Source organism: Dendrobates tinctorius, unplaced genomic scaffold (genome assembly GCF_039654945.1).
Source record: "Dendrobates tinctorius isolate UK_male_01 unplaced genomic scaffold, ASM3965494v1 ptg000099l, whole genome shotgun sequence".
Lineage (NCBI taxonomy): Eukaryota > Metazoa > Chordata > Amphibia > Anura > Dendrobatidae > Dendrobates > Dendrobates tinctorius.
This window is the reverse complement of record NW_027361767.1, coordinates 6,424,240-6,441,275: the sequence shown is the minus strand read 5'-3', so window position 1 is coordinate 6,441,275 and position 17,036 is coordinate 6,424,240. Positions and strand designations below refer to the sequence as shown.

General features: G+C 43.0%; 1 protein-coding gene across 1 annotated transcript in view; it reads left to right on the top strand.

The window, feature by feature from the left end:
- TSPAN16 (tetraspanin 16) overlaps positions 1 to 6,805 on the top strand; it is a 78,424-nt gene extending 71,619 nt beyond the window's left edge. Inside the window, exons 6-8 of the mRNA XM_073587508.1 lie at positions 3,999 to 4,133; positions 4,954 to 5,037; positions 6,329 to 6,805. Coding sequence (XP_073443609.1) covers positions 3,999 to 4,133; positions 4,954 to 5,037; positions 6,329 to 6,382 — 273 coding nt within the window. The 3' untranslated portion in view covers positions 6,383 to 6,805. The remainder of the gene's footprint in view (positions 1 to 3,998; positions 4,134 to 4,953; positions 5,038 to 6,328) is intronic.
- The last annotated feature ends 10,231 nt before the right edge of the window (positions 6,806 to 17,036 follow it).

Here is a 17,036-nt window from a genome sequence, read left to right as displayed (position 1 = left end):
GTTTGCCAAAACTTACCTGAAAAAGCCTAAAACGTTTTAGAAGAATGTTCTCTGGTCAGATGAGACAAAAGTAGAGCTTTTTGGGCAAAGGCATCAACATAGAGTTTACAGGAGAAAAAAAGAGGTATTCAAAGAAAAGAACACGGTCCCTACAGTCAAACATGGCGGAGGTTCCCTGATGTTTTGGGGTTGCTTTGCTGCCTCTGGCACTGGACTGCTTGACCGTGTGCATGGCATTATGAAGTCAGAAGACTACCAACAAATTTTGCAGCATAATGTAGGGCCCAGTGTGAGAAAGCTGGGTCTCCCTCAGAGGTCATGGGTCTTCCAGCAGGACAATGACCCAAAACACACTTCAAAAAGCACTAGAAAATGGTTTGAGAGAAAGCACTGGAGACTTCTAAGGTGGCCAGCAATGAGTCCAGACCTGAATCCCATAGAACACCTGTGGAGAGATCTAAAAATGGCAGTTTGGAGAAGGCACCCTTCAAATATCAGGGACCTGGAGCAGTTTGCCAAAGAAGAATGGTCTAAAATTCCAGCAGAGCATTGTAAGAAACTCATTGATGGCTTCCGGAAGCGGTTGGTCGCAGTTATTTTGGCTAAAGGTTGTGCAACCAAGTATTAGGCTGAGGGTGCCAATACTTTTGTCTGGCCCATTTTTGGAGTTTTGTGTGAAATGATCAATGTTTTGCTTTTTTCTTCATTCTCTTTTGTGTTTTTTCATTTAAGACAAATTAAATGAAGATAATAATACCAAAGAATTTGTGTTTGCAATCATTTTCAGGAAGAAACTGAGTATTATCTGACAGAATTGCAGAGGTGTCAATACTTTTGGCCACAACTGTAGTAGTTATATTCTTGTACATAGGGGCAGTATTATAGTAATTATATTCTTGTACATAGGGGGCAGTATTATAGTTTTTATATTCTTGTACATAGGGGGCAATATTATAGTAGTTATATACTTGTACATAGGGGGCAGTATTATAGTAGTTATATTCTTATACATAAGAGGCAGTATTATAGTAGTTATATTCTTGTACATAGGAGCAGTATTATAGCAGTTATATTCTTGTACATAGGAGCAGTATTATAGTAGTTATAGTATTGTACATAGGAGCAGTATTATAGTAGTTATATTCTTGTACATAGGGGACAGTATTATAGTAGTTATATTCTTGTACATAGGGGCAGTATTACAGTAGTTATATTATTGTACATAGGGAGCAGTATTATAGTAGTTATATTCTTGTACATAGGGAGCAGTATTATAGTAGTTATATTCTTGTACATAGGGAGCAGTATTATAGTAGTCATATTCTTGTACATAGGGAGCAGTATTATAGTAGTTATATTCTTGTACATACGGGGCAGTATTATACAGTTGTGGCCAAAAGTATTGACACCCCTGCAATTCTGTCAGATAATACTCAGTTTCTTCCTGAAAATGATTGCAAACACAAATTCTTTGTTATTATTATCTTCATTTAATTTGTCTTAAATGAAAAAACACAAAAAGAATTGTCCTAAAGCCAAATTGGATATAATTCCACACCAAACATAAAAAAGAGGGTGGACAAAAGTATTGGCACTGTTCGAAAAATCATGTGATGCTTCTCTAATTTGTGTAATTAACAGCACCTGTAACTTACCTGTGGCACCTAACAGGTGTTGGCAATAACTAAATCACACTTGCAGCCAGTTGACATGGATTAAAGTTGACTCAACCTCTGTCCTGTGTCCTTGTGTGTACCACATTGAGCATGGAGAAAAGAAAGAAGACCAAAGAACTGTCTGAGGACTTGAGAAACCAAATTGTGAGGAAGCATGAGCAATCTCAAGGCTACAAGTCCATCTCCAAAGACCTGAATGTTCCTGTGTCTACCGTGTGCAGTGTCATCAAGAAGTTTAAAGCCCATGGCACTGTGGCTAACCTCCCTAGATGTGGACGGAAAAGAAAAATTGACAAGAGATTTCAACGCAAGATTGTGCGGATGTTGGATAAAGAACCTCGACTAACATCCAAACAAGTTCAAGCTGCCCTGCAGTCCGAGGGTACAACAGTGTCAACCCGTACTATCCGTCGGCGTCTGAATGAAAAGGGACTGTATGGTAGGAGACCCAGGAAGACCCCACTTCTTACCCCGAGACACAAAAAAGCCAGGCTGGAGTTTGCCAAAACTTACCTGAAAAAGCCTAAAACGTTTTAGAAGAATGTTCTCTGGTCAGATGAGACAAAAGTAGAGCTTTTTGGGCAAAGGCATCAACATAGAGTTTACAGGAGAAAAAAAGAGGTATTCAAAGAAAAGAACACGGTCCCTACAGTCAAACATGGCGGAGGTTCCCTGATGTTTTGGGGTTGCTTTGCTGCCTCTGGGACTGGACTGCTTGACCGTGTGCATTGCATATGAAGTCAGAAGACTACCAACAAATTTTGCAGCATAATGTAGGGCCCAGTGTGAGAAAGCTGGGTCTCCCTCAGAGGTCATGGGTCATCCAGCAGGACAATGACCCAAAACACACTTCAAAAAGCACTAGAAAATGGTTTGAGAGAAAGCACTGGAGACTTCTAAGGTGGCCAGCAATGAGTCCAGACCTGAATCCCATAGAACACCTGTGGAGAGGTCTAAAAATGGCAGTTTGGAGAAGGCACCCTTCAAATATCAGGGACCTGGAGCAGTTTGCTAAAGAAGAATGATCTAATATTCCAGCAGAGCATTGTAAGAAACTCATTGATGGTTACCGGAAGCGGTTGGTCGCAGTTATTTTGGCTAAAGGTTGTGCAACCAAGTATTAGGCTGAGGGTGCCAATACTTTTGTCTGGCCCATTTTTGGAGTTTTGTGTGAAATGATCAATGTTTTGCTTTTTTCTTCATTCTCTTTTGTGTTTTTTCATTTAAGACAAATTAAATGAAGATAATAATACCAAAGAATTTGTGTTTGCAATCATTTTCAGGAAGAAACTGAGTATTATCTGACAGAATTGCAGGGGTGTCAATACTTTTGGCCACAACTGTAGTAGTTATATTCTTGTACATAGGGGCAGTATTATAGTAGTTATATTCTTGTACATAGGGGGCAGTATTATAGTTTTTATATTCTTGTACATAGGGGGCAATATTATAGTAGTTATATACTTGTACATAGGGGGCAGTATTATAGTAGTTATATTCTTGTACATAGGGACAGTATTATAGTAGTTATATTCTTGTACATAGGAGGCAGTATTATAGTAGTTATATTCTTGTACATAGGGGAAGTATTATAGTAGTTATATTCTTATACATAAGAGGCAGTATTATAGTAGTTATAGTCTTGTACATAGGGAGCAGTAATATAGTAGTTATATTCTTGTACATAGGGGGCAGTATTATAGTAGTTATATTCTTGTACATAGGGGAAGTATTATAGTAGTTATATTCTTATACATAAGAGGCAGTATTATAGTAGTTATAGTCTTGTACATAGGGAGCAGTAATATAGTAGTTATATTCTTGTACATAGGAGCAGTATTATAGTAGTTATATTCTTGTACATAGGAGCAGTATTATAGTAGTTATATTCCTGTACATAGGGGCAGTATTATAGTAGTTATATTCTTGTACATAGGGGGCAGTATTATAGCAGTTATATTCTTGTACATAGGAGAAGTATTATAGTAGTTATAGTATTGTACATAGGAGGCAGTATTATAGTAGTTATATTCTTGTACATAGGGGGCAGTATTATAGTAGTTATATTCTTGTACATTGGGGGCAGTATCATAGTATATTCTTGTACATAGGGGGCAGTATTATAGTAGTTACAGTATATTCTTGTACATAGGAGCAGTATGATAGTAGTTATATTCTTGTACATAGGGGGCAGTATTATAGTAGTTATATTCTTGTACATAGGGGGCAGTAGTATAGTAGTTATCTTTTTTATATAACCTAACCAATTGTTATTAGCATCATCACAGAATTTTATTTAGACTTTTGTTGTTTTCTTTTCAGCTCAAATGCTGTGGATTTCATGGTTATGAAGATTTCAACAACTCCACATACTACCGAGATCACCAGGAATACCCTCCTGTGTGTTGCTCTTACGTCAGCCCCTGCCAGCTTTACAATATCAGCTCTGATGTGAAGGTAGATGGTTTCAATTCTTGTTTTCTGTCTTTATAGCAGAAATAGTATCTAGAAGTGTTACTACGTCCTGAATATTTAGGTCCAGTGCCTCTATAGTCACAATGCCAGTGTATGTCACCGTGCCTCTACCACCCATCCCCTGTGGTGCTCCAAAATGACAGCTGCATTTTCCCCATAAGAACATCCACTGTGCCCCGTAACAGTAAATCTTATACACAGGTTTTAAGTTTACACTTTGTGATCAGGTTTAGAGTCTGTGCGTCAAGTTCCACTGGTTTAGATTCTACAAAGTGATCCACTGGCTTTGAGTTTCCGTGATGCTTTACACTGGTTTAATGACTTTGTCTTCTACTGGTTTATGGTCTATCTGGTGATTCACTTATTAAGAGTTTACCGGATGATCCACGTGGTTTGGAGCCTACACTTATGGATCCAGTGGGTTAGATACTAGCTTGATGGCCCAGTGGTTTAGAAACTATAACTGGTAAAATCCATTGATTTAGTATCTAAACCCAGTGATCCACTAATTTATCAGCTAAATTTGATGATCCAGTGGATCAACGACCAGTGCTTTGTTGTCAGCGAGTTGTTTCATTGTCTGTAACCGGTAACAGCCCTCCAGACCGATCGGTGAGGTCTGTCTGCACCAGACATTCATCGTACGGGATCCAGAGGGGAGGATCTCGGATAAAGGGGTAGTGTATGCTCAGATCCATCAGAGATCACGGTGAGGTTGGGAATCCTTTATTTAGGACTGGATTGCACATTATGCTCAAAACTCCCACTTGTGAAAGTACAATTTGGTTCTCCCATTTTCCAGGGCTGCTTTAAGGCTTTTGAACACTTTCTGTCACAAAATGGAAAAATTGTAGGAGGTGTCGCCCTAGGAATCTGCGGACTGGAGGTAGGTGCCCCGAAATCTACACTGTTATGAGTTCATTTTCTCCTTCACCTCTGATGTCTGATGAACTCCCTCTGCTGGTGATAGGAGGTAGTGAAATTGATCTGGATGGGAAGAACCTGTCATCTGAACAGGTGGAGTGTGATTGGACATCCGGAATTTCTGAGTGGATATAAGGCAGCCGACGCCCTGCGGGGTTGCTGGTGATCCTTTCTGCTCAGAGCTCTGGCATCCAGTTTAGTTCCTGTCTACTAAAAGCTAAGTTTTTGCTCTGCTATTTTTCCATGAGATTTTGTCTGTTTACTTAGTGTTTGTGTTCAGCCAGCCCTGGTTGGGACGGGCTGAACTCCATTTTTGTCTCTGATCAGTTGATCTCTTTGCTCTGTCTTCAGAATATACCTGAGTGCTGATATAGTGATTTTGAAGTCTAGTGACTTCAGGGCCTTTTCTATCAGACGTGTTGGACATTATTTTTGGCAGGGTTTTTTGCGTGATTGCAGCCAGCATCTTTTCTGTCCTTTCCTATCTAGTTAGTTGGGCCCCATCATTTGCTCAGCTTGTCTTTCTGTCTGTGTTTGTGTTTTCATCTGCTTTTCACCGACAATACATGTTGGGGGCTGTCTATTGCTTTGGGGTCTGCTCTGGGGCAGTTTAGATTTCCCCTTTCTTTCTTTTGGCTTATTTAGCTCTCCGGCTGTGACGAGGGGTCTAGGGCACTGTAGGAACCCCCCACGGCTACTGTTAGTTGTGGTGAATAGGATCAGGCGTCTGCAATCTGATAGCTACCAACCTCTCCGGTTTTCTGGACTTAACTTGTGTTTTTGTTTTTCCCTCCTCCGGTGACTCATTCATAACACTACACTATGGACAAATCAGTTATTTTACAGATTCCGAGTGCAAATCTTCCTGCGCCTCCTGCTTGTTCACACTCTGTTGAGTTGCGGGCATTGCATGCAGAATCACTCGCCTTCCGTTTTGTGCACGCAGCCCCCTTGCGCCCTTATATGTATCCGTGGTCATAATCTACAAAAACCAACCTGAAGTTGTCCGATTCGGCAGTTACTTTCTACCTTCTGCCTCCCGCAGTAACATAGGATTTGTTCGTAGTCATCACGGAAACACATAGATCTGCACAGGAGCTGTAAACACAAAACGGCTGAAGATTTTTAATAAAGATATTTGCAAAGAATCTTCATTTTATAAACATTTTATTTTGTTAATGAAAAAAAGGTTGCAAAAGTGTCTGCACCCGTTACCTTGTAACCATGTTCATGACTTTGTCTTTCCCTTCCAGCTGGCAGCCATGATCGTCTCCCTTGTGCTATTTTGCCAGATTGGTAATAAATAGACGCATCCAGAATTTCATGGCGGTGAAGAATACATGGACATTAAGCTAAATTACCTGTAATCCACGCAATCAGATTTTCACTACTTTTCCATCATACTCCTGTGGACTTGGCATGAACGGAACGTACCGCGACGGAGCAGCTGTGGCCCGGCGCTAGCTGTTCTGGCTTGGTAGACATGATGTTTAGCTAATATAGACATAAACTATATTTTCTTACTGTTCTGTTACCATCATTATCATTTTCATCGTCATCTTCATAATCATCTTCATTCCCATCATCTTCATCTTCATCATCATCATCATCATCTTCATCGCTACTCACTGTTTATTGTAGAATAAGAGTAATAAATATATATATAAATATTGTACATAGAGGACAAGGATAATATGTACATTTCTAACAATAAAATGAAATGAATTGTTTATATTGAGTCACTTTAATTTTTAAAGGGATCAGCTGAATCTTATGAGTCGCCCTAAAGTGGGAGGAGCAAACTACCACAGTGTCAAAGGTTAGTCCAGCAAAGGTGCCGCGTGACTATCGGCTCTCCTGCACCCCAACCTGATAGAGGGGTCTTCATTCCCCATTAGACACCAGGGCTCACAACAACTGCTGTGTCTAAGTGCTCTATGCTCATAGCTGTCACCTATACAGACACATTGTCGGAAGCTGCAGCTGTGTGAACAGGACTAATTTAGAACAGTCTCAAGATCAGAGCGACCATTTATGAAGGCGTGGATCCTGCCTTGAAATTAGTAGAAATGAACATCTTCCAATATAGCTTCTATTTTCCCAGTACTTCTTGTGATTGGTTCTTTGTTCGCCGAATTTTGGTTTTGAATCTTGGGTTTTTCCATTGATGTCCATACAATCCGTTCACTGACAGCAAGCAGAGATTTTGAAAATGTCAAGAAACTGATAGCACTTGATACTGGACCTGAGATAGAAGCTGGACTGAATATTTCCGATATGACACCAGAAATAATATTAACCTCTAGACCACCCGGCATAATACTGTGAATCCAAAATTATGAGGGACAATAAAAAAAAATCTATCTGAAGTTGGCAAATGAGAAGGATTCCAGCTCTCCAGGGACTAAATCCCTCCAACAACCTAAACGTTTCTGGGTGTTTGGGGTTCTGCCATATAGTAGTACCTGCGGTGTACCCATCAATTTCTGGTACCTGTTTGGATTTTTCCAAGGTTTTGATCATTAGTCACCGTTGGATGTTAAGTCTTGCTCCTCCTTTGATATTCCACCTCCAAGAAAGAAATATACAGATGCCCTCTGTATGTTCCTGAAGTATAGCAGTGCACCATAGGGACCTACAGGACAACGTCTTGAGTTGCTGTAGCCGTGAAGTCAGGGAATCTAGCCATGGATTTGGGGCAGCCAGACCTCCTCTCCTGTTTATGTCTTTGTAGCGTGTCATGGTTAATCTGAGCAACACCTTTTTCCCCAAATCATGGCTTGGAACTTACAGAAGTATTTCCAGGGGAACCATATTGGGGTATTATGGAGAATATACAGCAACTGTGCCACCATGACCAAGTCTGATCGTACTCGTGTCGCGTGACTTTTTCCTCCACTGATCCGTAGATAAAGCCTTTCATTTCCTCAGTTTAATAGCCAGGGCAAATAGTAATTAGGACAGAGGCCATCCTTGTCTTGTCCCCCGCATATATTAAGAGTCTGACTTGGATCCATTTACTTTAATTTTGACAATCGAGATAGAATCAAATAATTTAACCCATGAGAGAAACTATTGCAGCTTCACACAAGGTGCTTGGCAGTGCGTCCACTTTAAAAGAATCTCAAAAAACCTCCTACAGCTTCTAGGGAACAATACCATCCCAAGCTCTTTGTATAACTCAGGCCTGGGGCCTTGTCTGAAAAGAGCTTAAAGCCTCTTCTAATTCCTCTATCCCAAGAGTTGCATCTAGCGGCCTCCCTTTGTTCATCAGACAACTGCAGTAATGAATTGGCCAAGATAACTATCAATAGCCTCCAGGGTCTTGGATAATATAGAGGAATACAGCTGTTCATACAAATGGAAGAAGTATCTGAATCCGTAACCATAGATCCACCTGAAACCTTAATGGTGGGTATAACTGGGGGAATCCTGTTGCGCCCCTGCCACTGTAGCCAGTAAATGACCTGTATGGAGAGAAATATGGGACCCATAAGGTATGGATGATTATATGGGGCCCGTAGTAATGTATGGAGGACTATGTGGGCCCATAATACTGTATGGAGGTCTATTTGGGGCTCATAATACTATGCTGGGGGTCACCATACTTTGCCGGGGAAAAGGGAGTACAGTAAGGTCATCATACCATGTGTGAGGCTGATACTTTGGAAGAATTCACTGTGGAGGAATCATACTCATCAATCTAGGGACTTCAATAGGAGCAAAATTACTTTGTAAGAGCTGCAAAGATGTGAGATTTGCTCTTCCATGACCCCGCTGAATATTAAGTGTGCTTGTTTTTGGTGGGACCCAATTAGAACTTCTGCTATGAGGCCCCATGATTCCTATGTACACCCCTGCACATATTCGTATCCTGAACATTAGACACATTAGACAGACTACAGACTAATCTACCTTCAGGGTCTACCATAGGTTTTCCATACATAAAGGAGAGGTTTGGATGTAGGAATATGCTAACGCCTCTAACACATGTGCTAATCATACAGTGGAAAGCTGGACGCCCAGTATATAAGCCTTGAGCATTCCTATTATGACAGCTAGCCACACTTAGATATCTTTCAGGTATGCATAAACTAGATAAGTAAATATTATATCATGTGCTATCCTGGGCTATAAGCAGAACATTCACATAACTTAGCAGTTCCTTAGTTGGTGATCATGGAGATCTAACCACCGCATAGCTTCTTTCGGACTATCAAAGAAATGAGTTGCATCAAAAGCAGTTACTCTCAGTCTCGCTGGATACATCATGGCATATTGGAGTTGTAATTGGAAGAATTTCTTCTTGATGTCTTGAAATTCTGCTGAAAAATTTGAAAAAAAAAATGAACACTTTTAAGTCAGCAATACGGAGGTCTTGATATGTCCGCGCCAGTTTCAGGATTTTATCTCTATCTTTGAAATTAAGCAATTTAATTACTATCGATCTTGTCACTGCTCCTGGTGGTAAGGGCCCTTCTGTAGTGCTGGCGTCCCTGCACGCTTCCCCTCTCACCCGGCAGGCAGGAACACCAACTCACTCACCACCACGGCTTCTGTCCAGCTCTCCTTCCTCGCCAGAGGCCGCCCAGTGTATTCGCACGGCACGCAGATCCACGGGCACTGTGCTTAGGGCAACATAATAAAGTGTCCCCAGCTAATGTCTGGGAGACACTTATTTTTTAAGGCACCTTCACCTGCATGGAGGTGCCTGTGTGAAATTGTTAGTCTGTTCCCAAACACCCTTGCTAGTGCACAGATTCCAGTCTGCTAGTTCCCAGAGTCTGTCCATCCCTAGCCTCCTTGCTAGTATTTGCCTGGTCAGTATTACAGCTTGGCCTGCTAGCAGCTGCCATACCAGTCTGTATATCAGCCGCACCCACCTGCAGTGCCAGTCTGTACATTAGCCAGATCCGTCAGTACTTGCAGTGCCAGTCTGTATATCATCCAGACCAACCTGCACGTGCCGTGCCAGTCTGTATATCATCCAGACCAACCTGCACCAGCCATGCCAGTCTGTATATCAGCCGCACCCAGCTGCAGTGCCAGTCTGTACATCAGCCTGATCCGCAAGCATTTGCCGTGCCAACCTGAGTAACAGCCGGAACCACCTCTACCTGCCGTGACAGTCGGTACATCAGCCGGATCCGCATCAGCTTTCCTCACCTTTCGAGCCATTCCAGCTACCAGTCCCTTGGGGGTCAGCTGCCATGCATCTGGGGTCTGTTCTGGAGTAGCACCTGTTGTTCATCGAGAGCCAAGCCTAATCCCACCACCAGCTGCTCTAGTGAAAAGTAAGATGCTCACCTAGTCACCCTCCAGGCTCTTCTCGGTCCACGGCACAGTGGTTTCACCACTCTCATTACACTATCTACTGGAAACAGATTGGAAAGATCATTCATGCCAAACGTAGAAATTAGCCAGCTCTCAAAGACGTCGACTGGGTCACTGCGTTCTACCCTCTCCAGTACTCCCACAAGGTGAATATTGTTGCGCCTCAACCTGTTTTCAAGGTCATCGGTTTTATTCAGTAAAGTCACAATATTAGTGGATGATACGGGGTCAGGTTACTGCTGGGTTCCCTTTGTCTTGGAAGTCCAAAGGGTTCTTACCCTGCTCCTTCTCTGTCACCTCCTTCCTGGGGCCCACCACTGCGCCATCTTGTCGCACACTTTCCACCTGGGCCACTGACTGTTTGATCCTTTTATCTTGACTTGTCATGTCAGGAACTCATTTCAATCTCAAGATCTGCAGCCTCTGCTCTTTTAATTCCGACCAGCCAAGCGTTTCAGTTTCCCGGGTAAGCAGGATTTTTTACCAGATGTTGAAGGAGCCATTCACTGCTTGCGTCCTGTTACATGTTCAGCTAGGCCGCGACCCCAGTTGTAAGATTTCAAAGATTATTTTTAATACAGATAATGATATAGGAAAAAAAATAAACAAAAAATACAATTAACACATTAATATCAGATTTAAACAATAGGTAAACTATTTTACCTTTAAAATCAATAAATAAGCAATATCTCTCAATTAACTCACTAGACCACCAGGACTTTATTTATTAGACCACTTGACCAGCTGGATTATTAGTGCTTGGTTCAGTTTTATCAATTCAAAAGCAAAAATAATTACATTTTTGATTGTGTGATGAAATTTTAACCATCACATACTAGTAATTAATAGTGCTGGAATCTAATACAAGACACAGTCCATGGACAAGAGTGGCGTTGTTTCTGGGAAAAGAAAATATATATATCCAAATTGGATGCTGCCACCAAGTCCAGAAAGGCCTTATAGACGCGATGAAGAACTTATACGGAGTGATTCAGTCGCTACTTTACCCCGAAAAACTGCTGTAGCTTCTAAAACAGACAATCTATTGTGCTGAATTTTGGACTGTACCTACCTTGGTTCATGAGAAACTGATGTTTTAAAGGAGGTGTAGAAAATGTCCACCGTTTACATCCAAACACCCTGCACGGACCATTTCATTTTGATGTATTCTGCAGGATGTCTGGGGTCATAGCCTGAATTTCTCGCCATATGTCCTTGGACGGCCCATAATGTTCATGGCTTGTTACTACAGAATAAATCCAACCTTTCAAATGGCATCAAAGGAAAAAATCTGGCAACAACGAATTCTTTTCCCTTAATCGGGCCTTCTCAATTCCTGACAGACAGTGACTCTGTACGGGCGAACACGACCTTTCTTGGCGGCTCGTTGACATACTGTATTATCATTTTGGGTCTCTGTTCTATCCTGTGACTGTATGGCCATCACCCATATACAGTGGGGCAAAAAAGTATTTAGTCAGTCAGCAATAGTGCAAGTTCCACCACTTAAAAAGATGAGAGGCGTCTGTAATTTACATCATAGGTAGACCTCAACTATGGGAGACAAACTGAGAAAAAAAAATCCAGAAAATCACATTGTCTGTTTTTTTTTCATTTTATTTGCATATTATGGTGGAAAATAAGTATTTGGTCAGAAACAAAATTTCATCTCAATACTTTGTGATATATCCTTTGTTGGCAATGACAGAGGTCAAACGTTTTCTGTAAGTCTTCACAAGGTTGCTACACACTGTTGTTGGTATGTTGGCCCATTCCTCCATGCAGATCTCCTCTAGAGCAGTGATGTTTTTGGCTTTTCGCTTGGCAACACGGACTTTCAACTCCCTCCAAAGTTTTCTATAGGGTTGAGATCTGGAGACTGGCTAGGCCACTCCAGGACCTTGAAATGCTTCTTACGAAGCCACTCCTTCGTTGCCCTGGCGGTGTGCTTTGGATCATTGTCATGTTGAAAGACCCAGCCACGTTTCATCATCAATGCCCTTGCTGATGGAAGGAGGTTTGCACTCAAAATCTCACGATACATGGCCCCATTCATTCTTTTATGTACCCGGATCAGTCGTCCTGGCCCCTTTGCAGAGAAACAGCCCCAAAGCATGATGTTTCCACCACCATGCTTTACAGTAGGTATGGTGTTTGATGGATGCAACTCAGTATTCTTTTTCCTCCAAACACGACAAGTTGTGTTTCTACCAAACAGTTCCAGTTTGGTTTCATCAGACCATAGGACATTCTCCCAAAACTCCTCTGGATCATCCAAATGCTCTCTAGCAAACTTCAGATGGGCCTGGACATGTACAGGCTTAAGAAGTGGGACACGTCTGGCACTGCAGGATCTGAGTCCATGGTGGCGTAGTGTGTTACTTATGGTAGGCCTTGTTACATTGGTCCCAGCTCTCTGCAGTTCATTCACTCATTCATTCATTCACGATTAGTCCCCAATCCCCACAATTTTAAGCGTGTCCTGAAAACGCATTTATTCAGACTGGCCTACCACCCCAACACATTAACCTAATCTATCCCTGTGTGGCAGAGCCAAAAGTTTTACCATAACCAGGTTCCCCGCATCATGTTCCCACATGCTTTATGCCTCCATTAGCCCTCTGTGTCTGTACTGTTACACACTTAACATTATGACTGGTCCATACAATTCAGGGTAACTGTTACCACCCACCTTTCGTGTCTCCCTCTTTCCTCATAGACTGTAAGCTTGCGAGCAGGGCCCTCTTTCCTCTTGGTATGTGTTATAATCTACTGTATGTGATTATTGTTATGCTGTAATGTCTATTGTCTGTACAAATCCCCTCTGAAATGTAAAGTGCTGCGGAATATGTCGGCGCTATAAAAATAAAATTTATTATTATTATTATTATTCACTAGGTCCCCCCCGCGTGGTTCTGGGATTTTTGCTCACCGTTCTTGTGATCATTCTGACCCCACGGGGTGGGATTTTGCGTGGAGCACCAGATCGAGGGAGATTATCAGTGGTCTTGTATGTCTTCCATTTTCTAATTATTGCTCCCACAGTTGATTTCTTCACTCCAAGCTGGTTGGCTATTGCAGATTCAGTCTTCCCAGCCTGGTGCAGGGCTACAATTTTGTTTCTGGTGTCCTTTGACAGCTCTTTGGTCTTCACCATAGTGGAGTTTGGAGTCAGACTGTTTGAGGGTGTGCACAGGTGTCTTTTTATACTGATAACAAGTTTAAACAGGTGCCATTACTACAGGTAATGAGTGGAGGAAAGAGGAGACTCTTAAAGAAGAAGTTACAGGTCTGTGAGAGCCAGAAATCTTGATTGCTTGTTTCTGACCAAATACTTATTTTCCACCATAATATGCAAATAAAATGAAAAAAAAACAGACAATGTGATTTTCTGGATTTTTTTTTCTCAGTTTGTCTCCCATAGTTGAGGTCTACCTATGATGTAAATTACAGACGCCTCTCATCTTTTTAAGTGGTGGAACTTGCACTATTGCTGACTGACTAAATACTTTTTTGCCCCACTGTATGTATCACACAGCTTCCCTCCGTGTCAAAAACCTTTTACTTTTTTTTATTATGTCAGTAATTAAAGTGTGTGCGCCCGTTCTTCTGCATTTCCACTGCGCACCAACTTGTGTTTCTAATATTTTTTTGTACTGCCACTATATATGGTGTATTACGCCCAACGATGGCGCACGTGGATTTGTGGACCCACTGTGCCACAGGAACGGGCCTACCTAGGAAAGGGTGTAGGTGAGCGGCTACCAGGTGTTCACTGGAGCTTCTGATTATGGAGACAGACTGAGTTGCAGGTAACTGCCAAGTACCACTCCTGGGCAGAATCGGGTACTGCAGCTGCTGAACGAAGCATACCAGGAAGTGGGCTTTGGGAAGTCTCTCTCCATTAGTTAAGATCTGCTACCACCCCAGAGGAGTCAAGGGCCGACTGGAGTTCCTTTGCTTTGTTGGAGGATAGCTGAGGTTTGAAAGATGCCACCGCCTTGATATTCTCTTCACCAGACTTACTAGAGACTGAAGAAACCATCTCTGGGTTTGTCTTCAGCCTGGTTTACAATTTGACATGTCCACAAGGCTGGGAGGTTTCTGGGTGCAGATCATTGGAACAATTGTTGAGACTGTGTGGAACATCACCTCTTCTTCCATTTCTTCGGAGACACCAGTGCGCAGGGACTTGGCGACTAGCAGACCTGGCGGAGAAGATGGCAGCACTGCTGGCTAACCTGGATGTATAGGGACCAGACACTTGTTGTGACTTGGCTGTCCCCAACGTAGCACCACACAGGTTCTCCAGACTTGAACAGGCACTAGAGTTCTCAGCTCTGGACAACCTATGGGAATACCAGACAGCACATGGAAGATGATTTTCTCTGTGTATAACGCTCTGATCTGGAGCTCAAGTTGTTCAGACATGACTTGACTCTTCCTGAGCAGGGCTCGTCCTTCACTTAACAACACCCTCACTGGATTCTGGAACTGTCGAAGGGGAATCTGACACCGACTCTTTATGGCTTGCAGCACTAACTTTCCTGCTGAACCAAAGCCTCCACTTGCCATGAATACAGTCACAATCATCTATGGAGAGGTAATTGTTATGATTGGGTCACCGAGGAGGAGAGCAAGCCCAAGCTAAGCCATAGAAAACTAGAGAGGTTGGTAACTATGCAGATTGCAGACCCCTGATCCTATCGACACAACTAGCAGTAGCCGTGGAGCATACCTACGATGATACTAGACGCCTCAGCACAGCCGGAGAGCTAACTAAGCCTAAAGCAAGAAAGGGGAAATCTAAACTGCCCCAGAGCAGACCCCAAAGGAATAGATAGCCCCCAAACATATATTGTCGGTGAGACAAGATGAAAACACAAACGCAGGTAGGAAAATAGGCTGAGCAAACGATGGGGCCCACACTAACTAGACAGGACAGGAAAGGAAAGACACTGTCTGCAATTACGCAAAAAACCCTGCAAAAAGTCCAACACGTCTGATGCAAAAAACACTGAAGTCGCACGACTTCGCCTCCCGCTATATCAGCACTCTGGTATATTCTGAAAGCAGAGCAAAAAGAGACCAATATAACGGGACAAAACAAACTGGCACAAGCAGTAACATATGGATGGTGATTCAGCACAGCCCCAGCCGGAGCTGGCTGACCCACACAAAACTGAGAGACACAAAACCAGATCAAATGCAAACAGAATAGCAAATGAACACTTAGTTGAACATGCAGGGACTGAGCTGGAAACATCAGACCTCAGGAGGCAAGAAGAAAATCACCAGCAGGGATAAAGGGAGTTGGCTGTCTTAAATCCCAATCTGAAACCTCAGATCTCCAATCGTCGTCCTCATTATCAGGTGGCAAGCCTCTGTTAATCAGATCAGCTCCATTACCTCCAGTAACCACCAGAGGGAGCCCAGAAAGAGAACTCACAACCCCTCTGTCAATCTGACCAGCTCCACTACCTTCAGTAATAACCAGAGGGAGGCCAGAAAGCGAATTCACAGCAGGTAATACTCCCACCAAGGGCAGCCTCTCCTACTGACCCATGGTTTTAGAGTTACTTAGACTTCACTGGACAAAGATCATCAGGATGTTCCACACACCCGCAGCAATAACACAATTCCATTTCTTGACTGAGTACTGCTTCTGCTCAGCCTGCCAAATACCGTCGATCTTCACAGATTCTGCCCAGGTAGCTGCCTCATCAGGCTGGGGAACAGATGGTCTTTGAAAAGACAGAGCCAGATGTGACGGTTTCTTCTGCTCCTGGAAATAAGGATGTTAAGTTCTTGCAGAAGATTCTGGGATTGGCTCGTTGAAGACCGTATCGAAAACCCTCAGGTCAGAGGTGATAGGAACCCCTTGTTCCAGTATGTGGTTAAGCCATGCCAAGGCATCTCCTGCTAGGTAGGACATCAAGAATCCCACCTTTTCCCTATCCGTGAAAAAATGCTGACAGAAAACTTCATAGTGCCACATGCACTGCTCCAGTAACCCAAGGCACTGCTTCAGATCCCCATAGTACTGAGGTGTATCACACAGGACGGATGGGTTCCATTCATGGAGCACAAGTTTGAGGTTGTCCAGATGGCAGGGCTTCCAATCGGGCACATAGTGTCATCAGATGAAACAAAATTTTATCCTGTCTCTCGCTGGTAGCACAGCTGCTGACACAGCTCCAGAGCGCAGAGAGGAATGGGGATCAGTGGGGCCCAAGGCCAAGCAAACTGTTACACCCACTAGTGGCGCACGTGGATTTGCGGACCCACTGTGCCACATCACTGAGCGTACCTACGAAGGGACTAAGCGGGGGCTAGGAAGGGGTTAAGTGGCTTACAGGTGTTCACTGGAGCTCCTGATGGTGGACACAGACTGGGCTTCAGGTAGCCGCAAGGTACCACTCCTAGGCAGAACCCGGTACTGCAGCTGATGACCCATTGAATCAGATTCACTGATACTGATTAGGACTATGTTCAGAAACACCGGTCTAGGATGCTGGATCAGGGACTGTCCGCACATGCACCGGGAAACAATGTTCAGGCACTGTACGCACCGGGACCAGGGGACTTCGGGAACAGCCCTTTTTTAATTCAAGACTGGCCACTCCA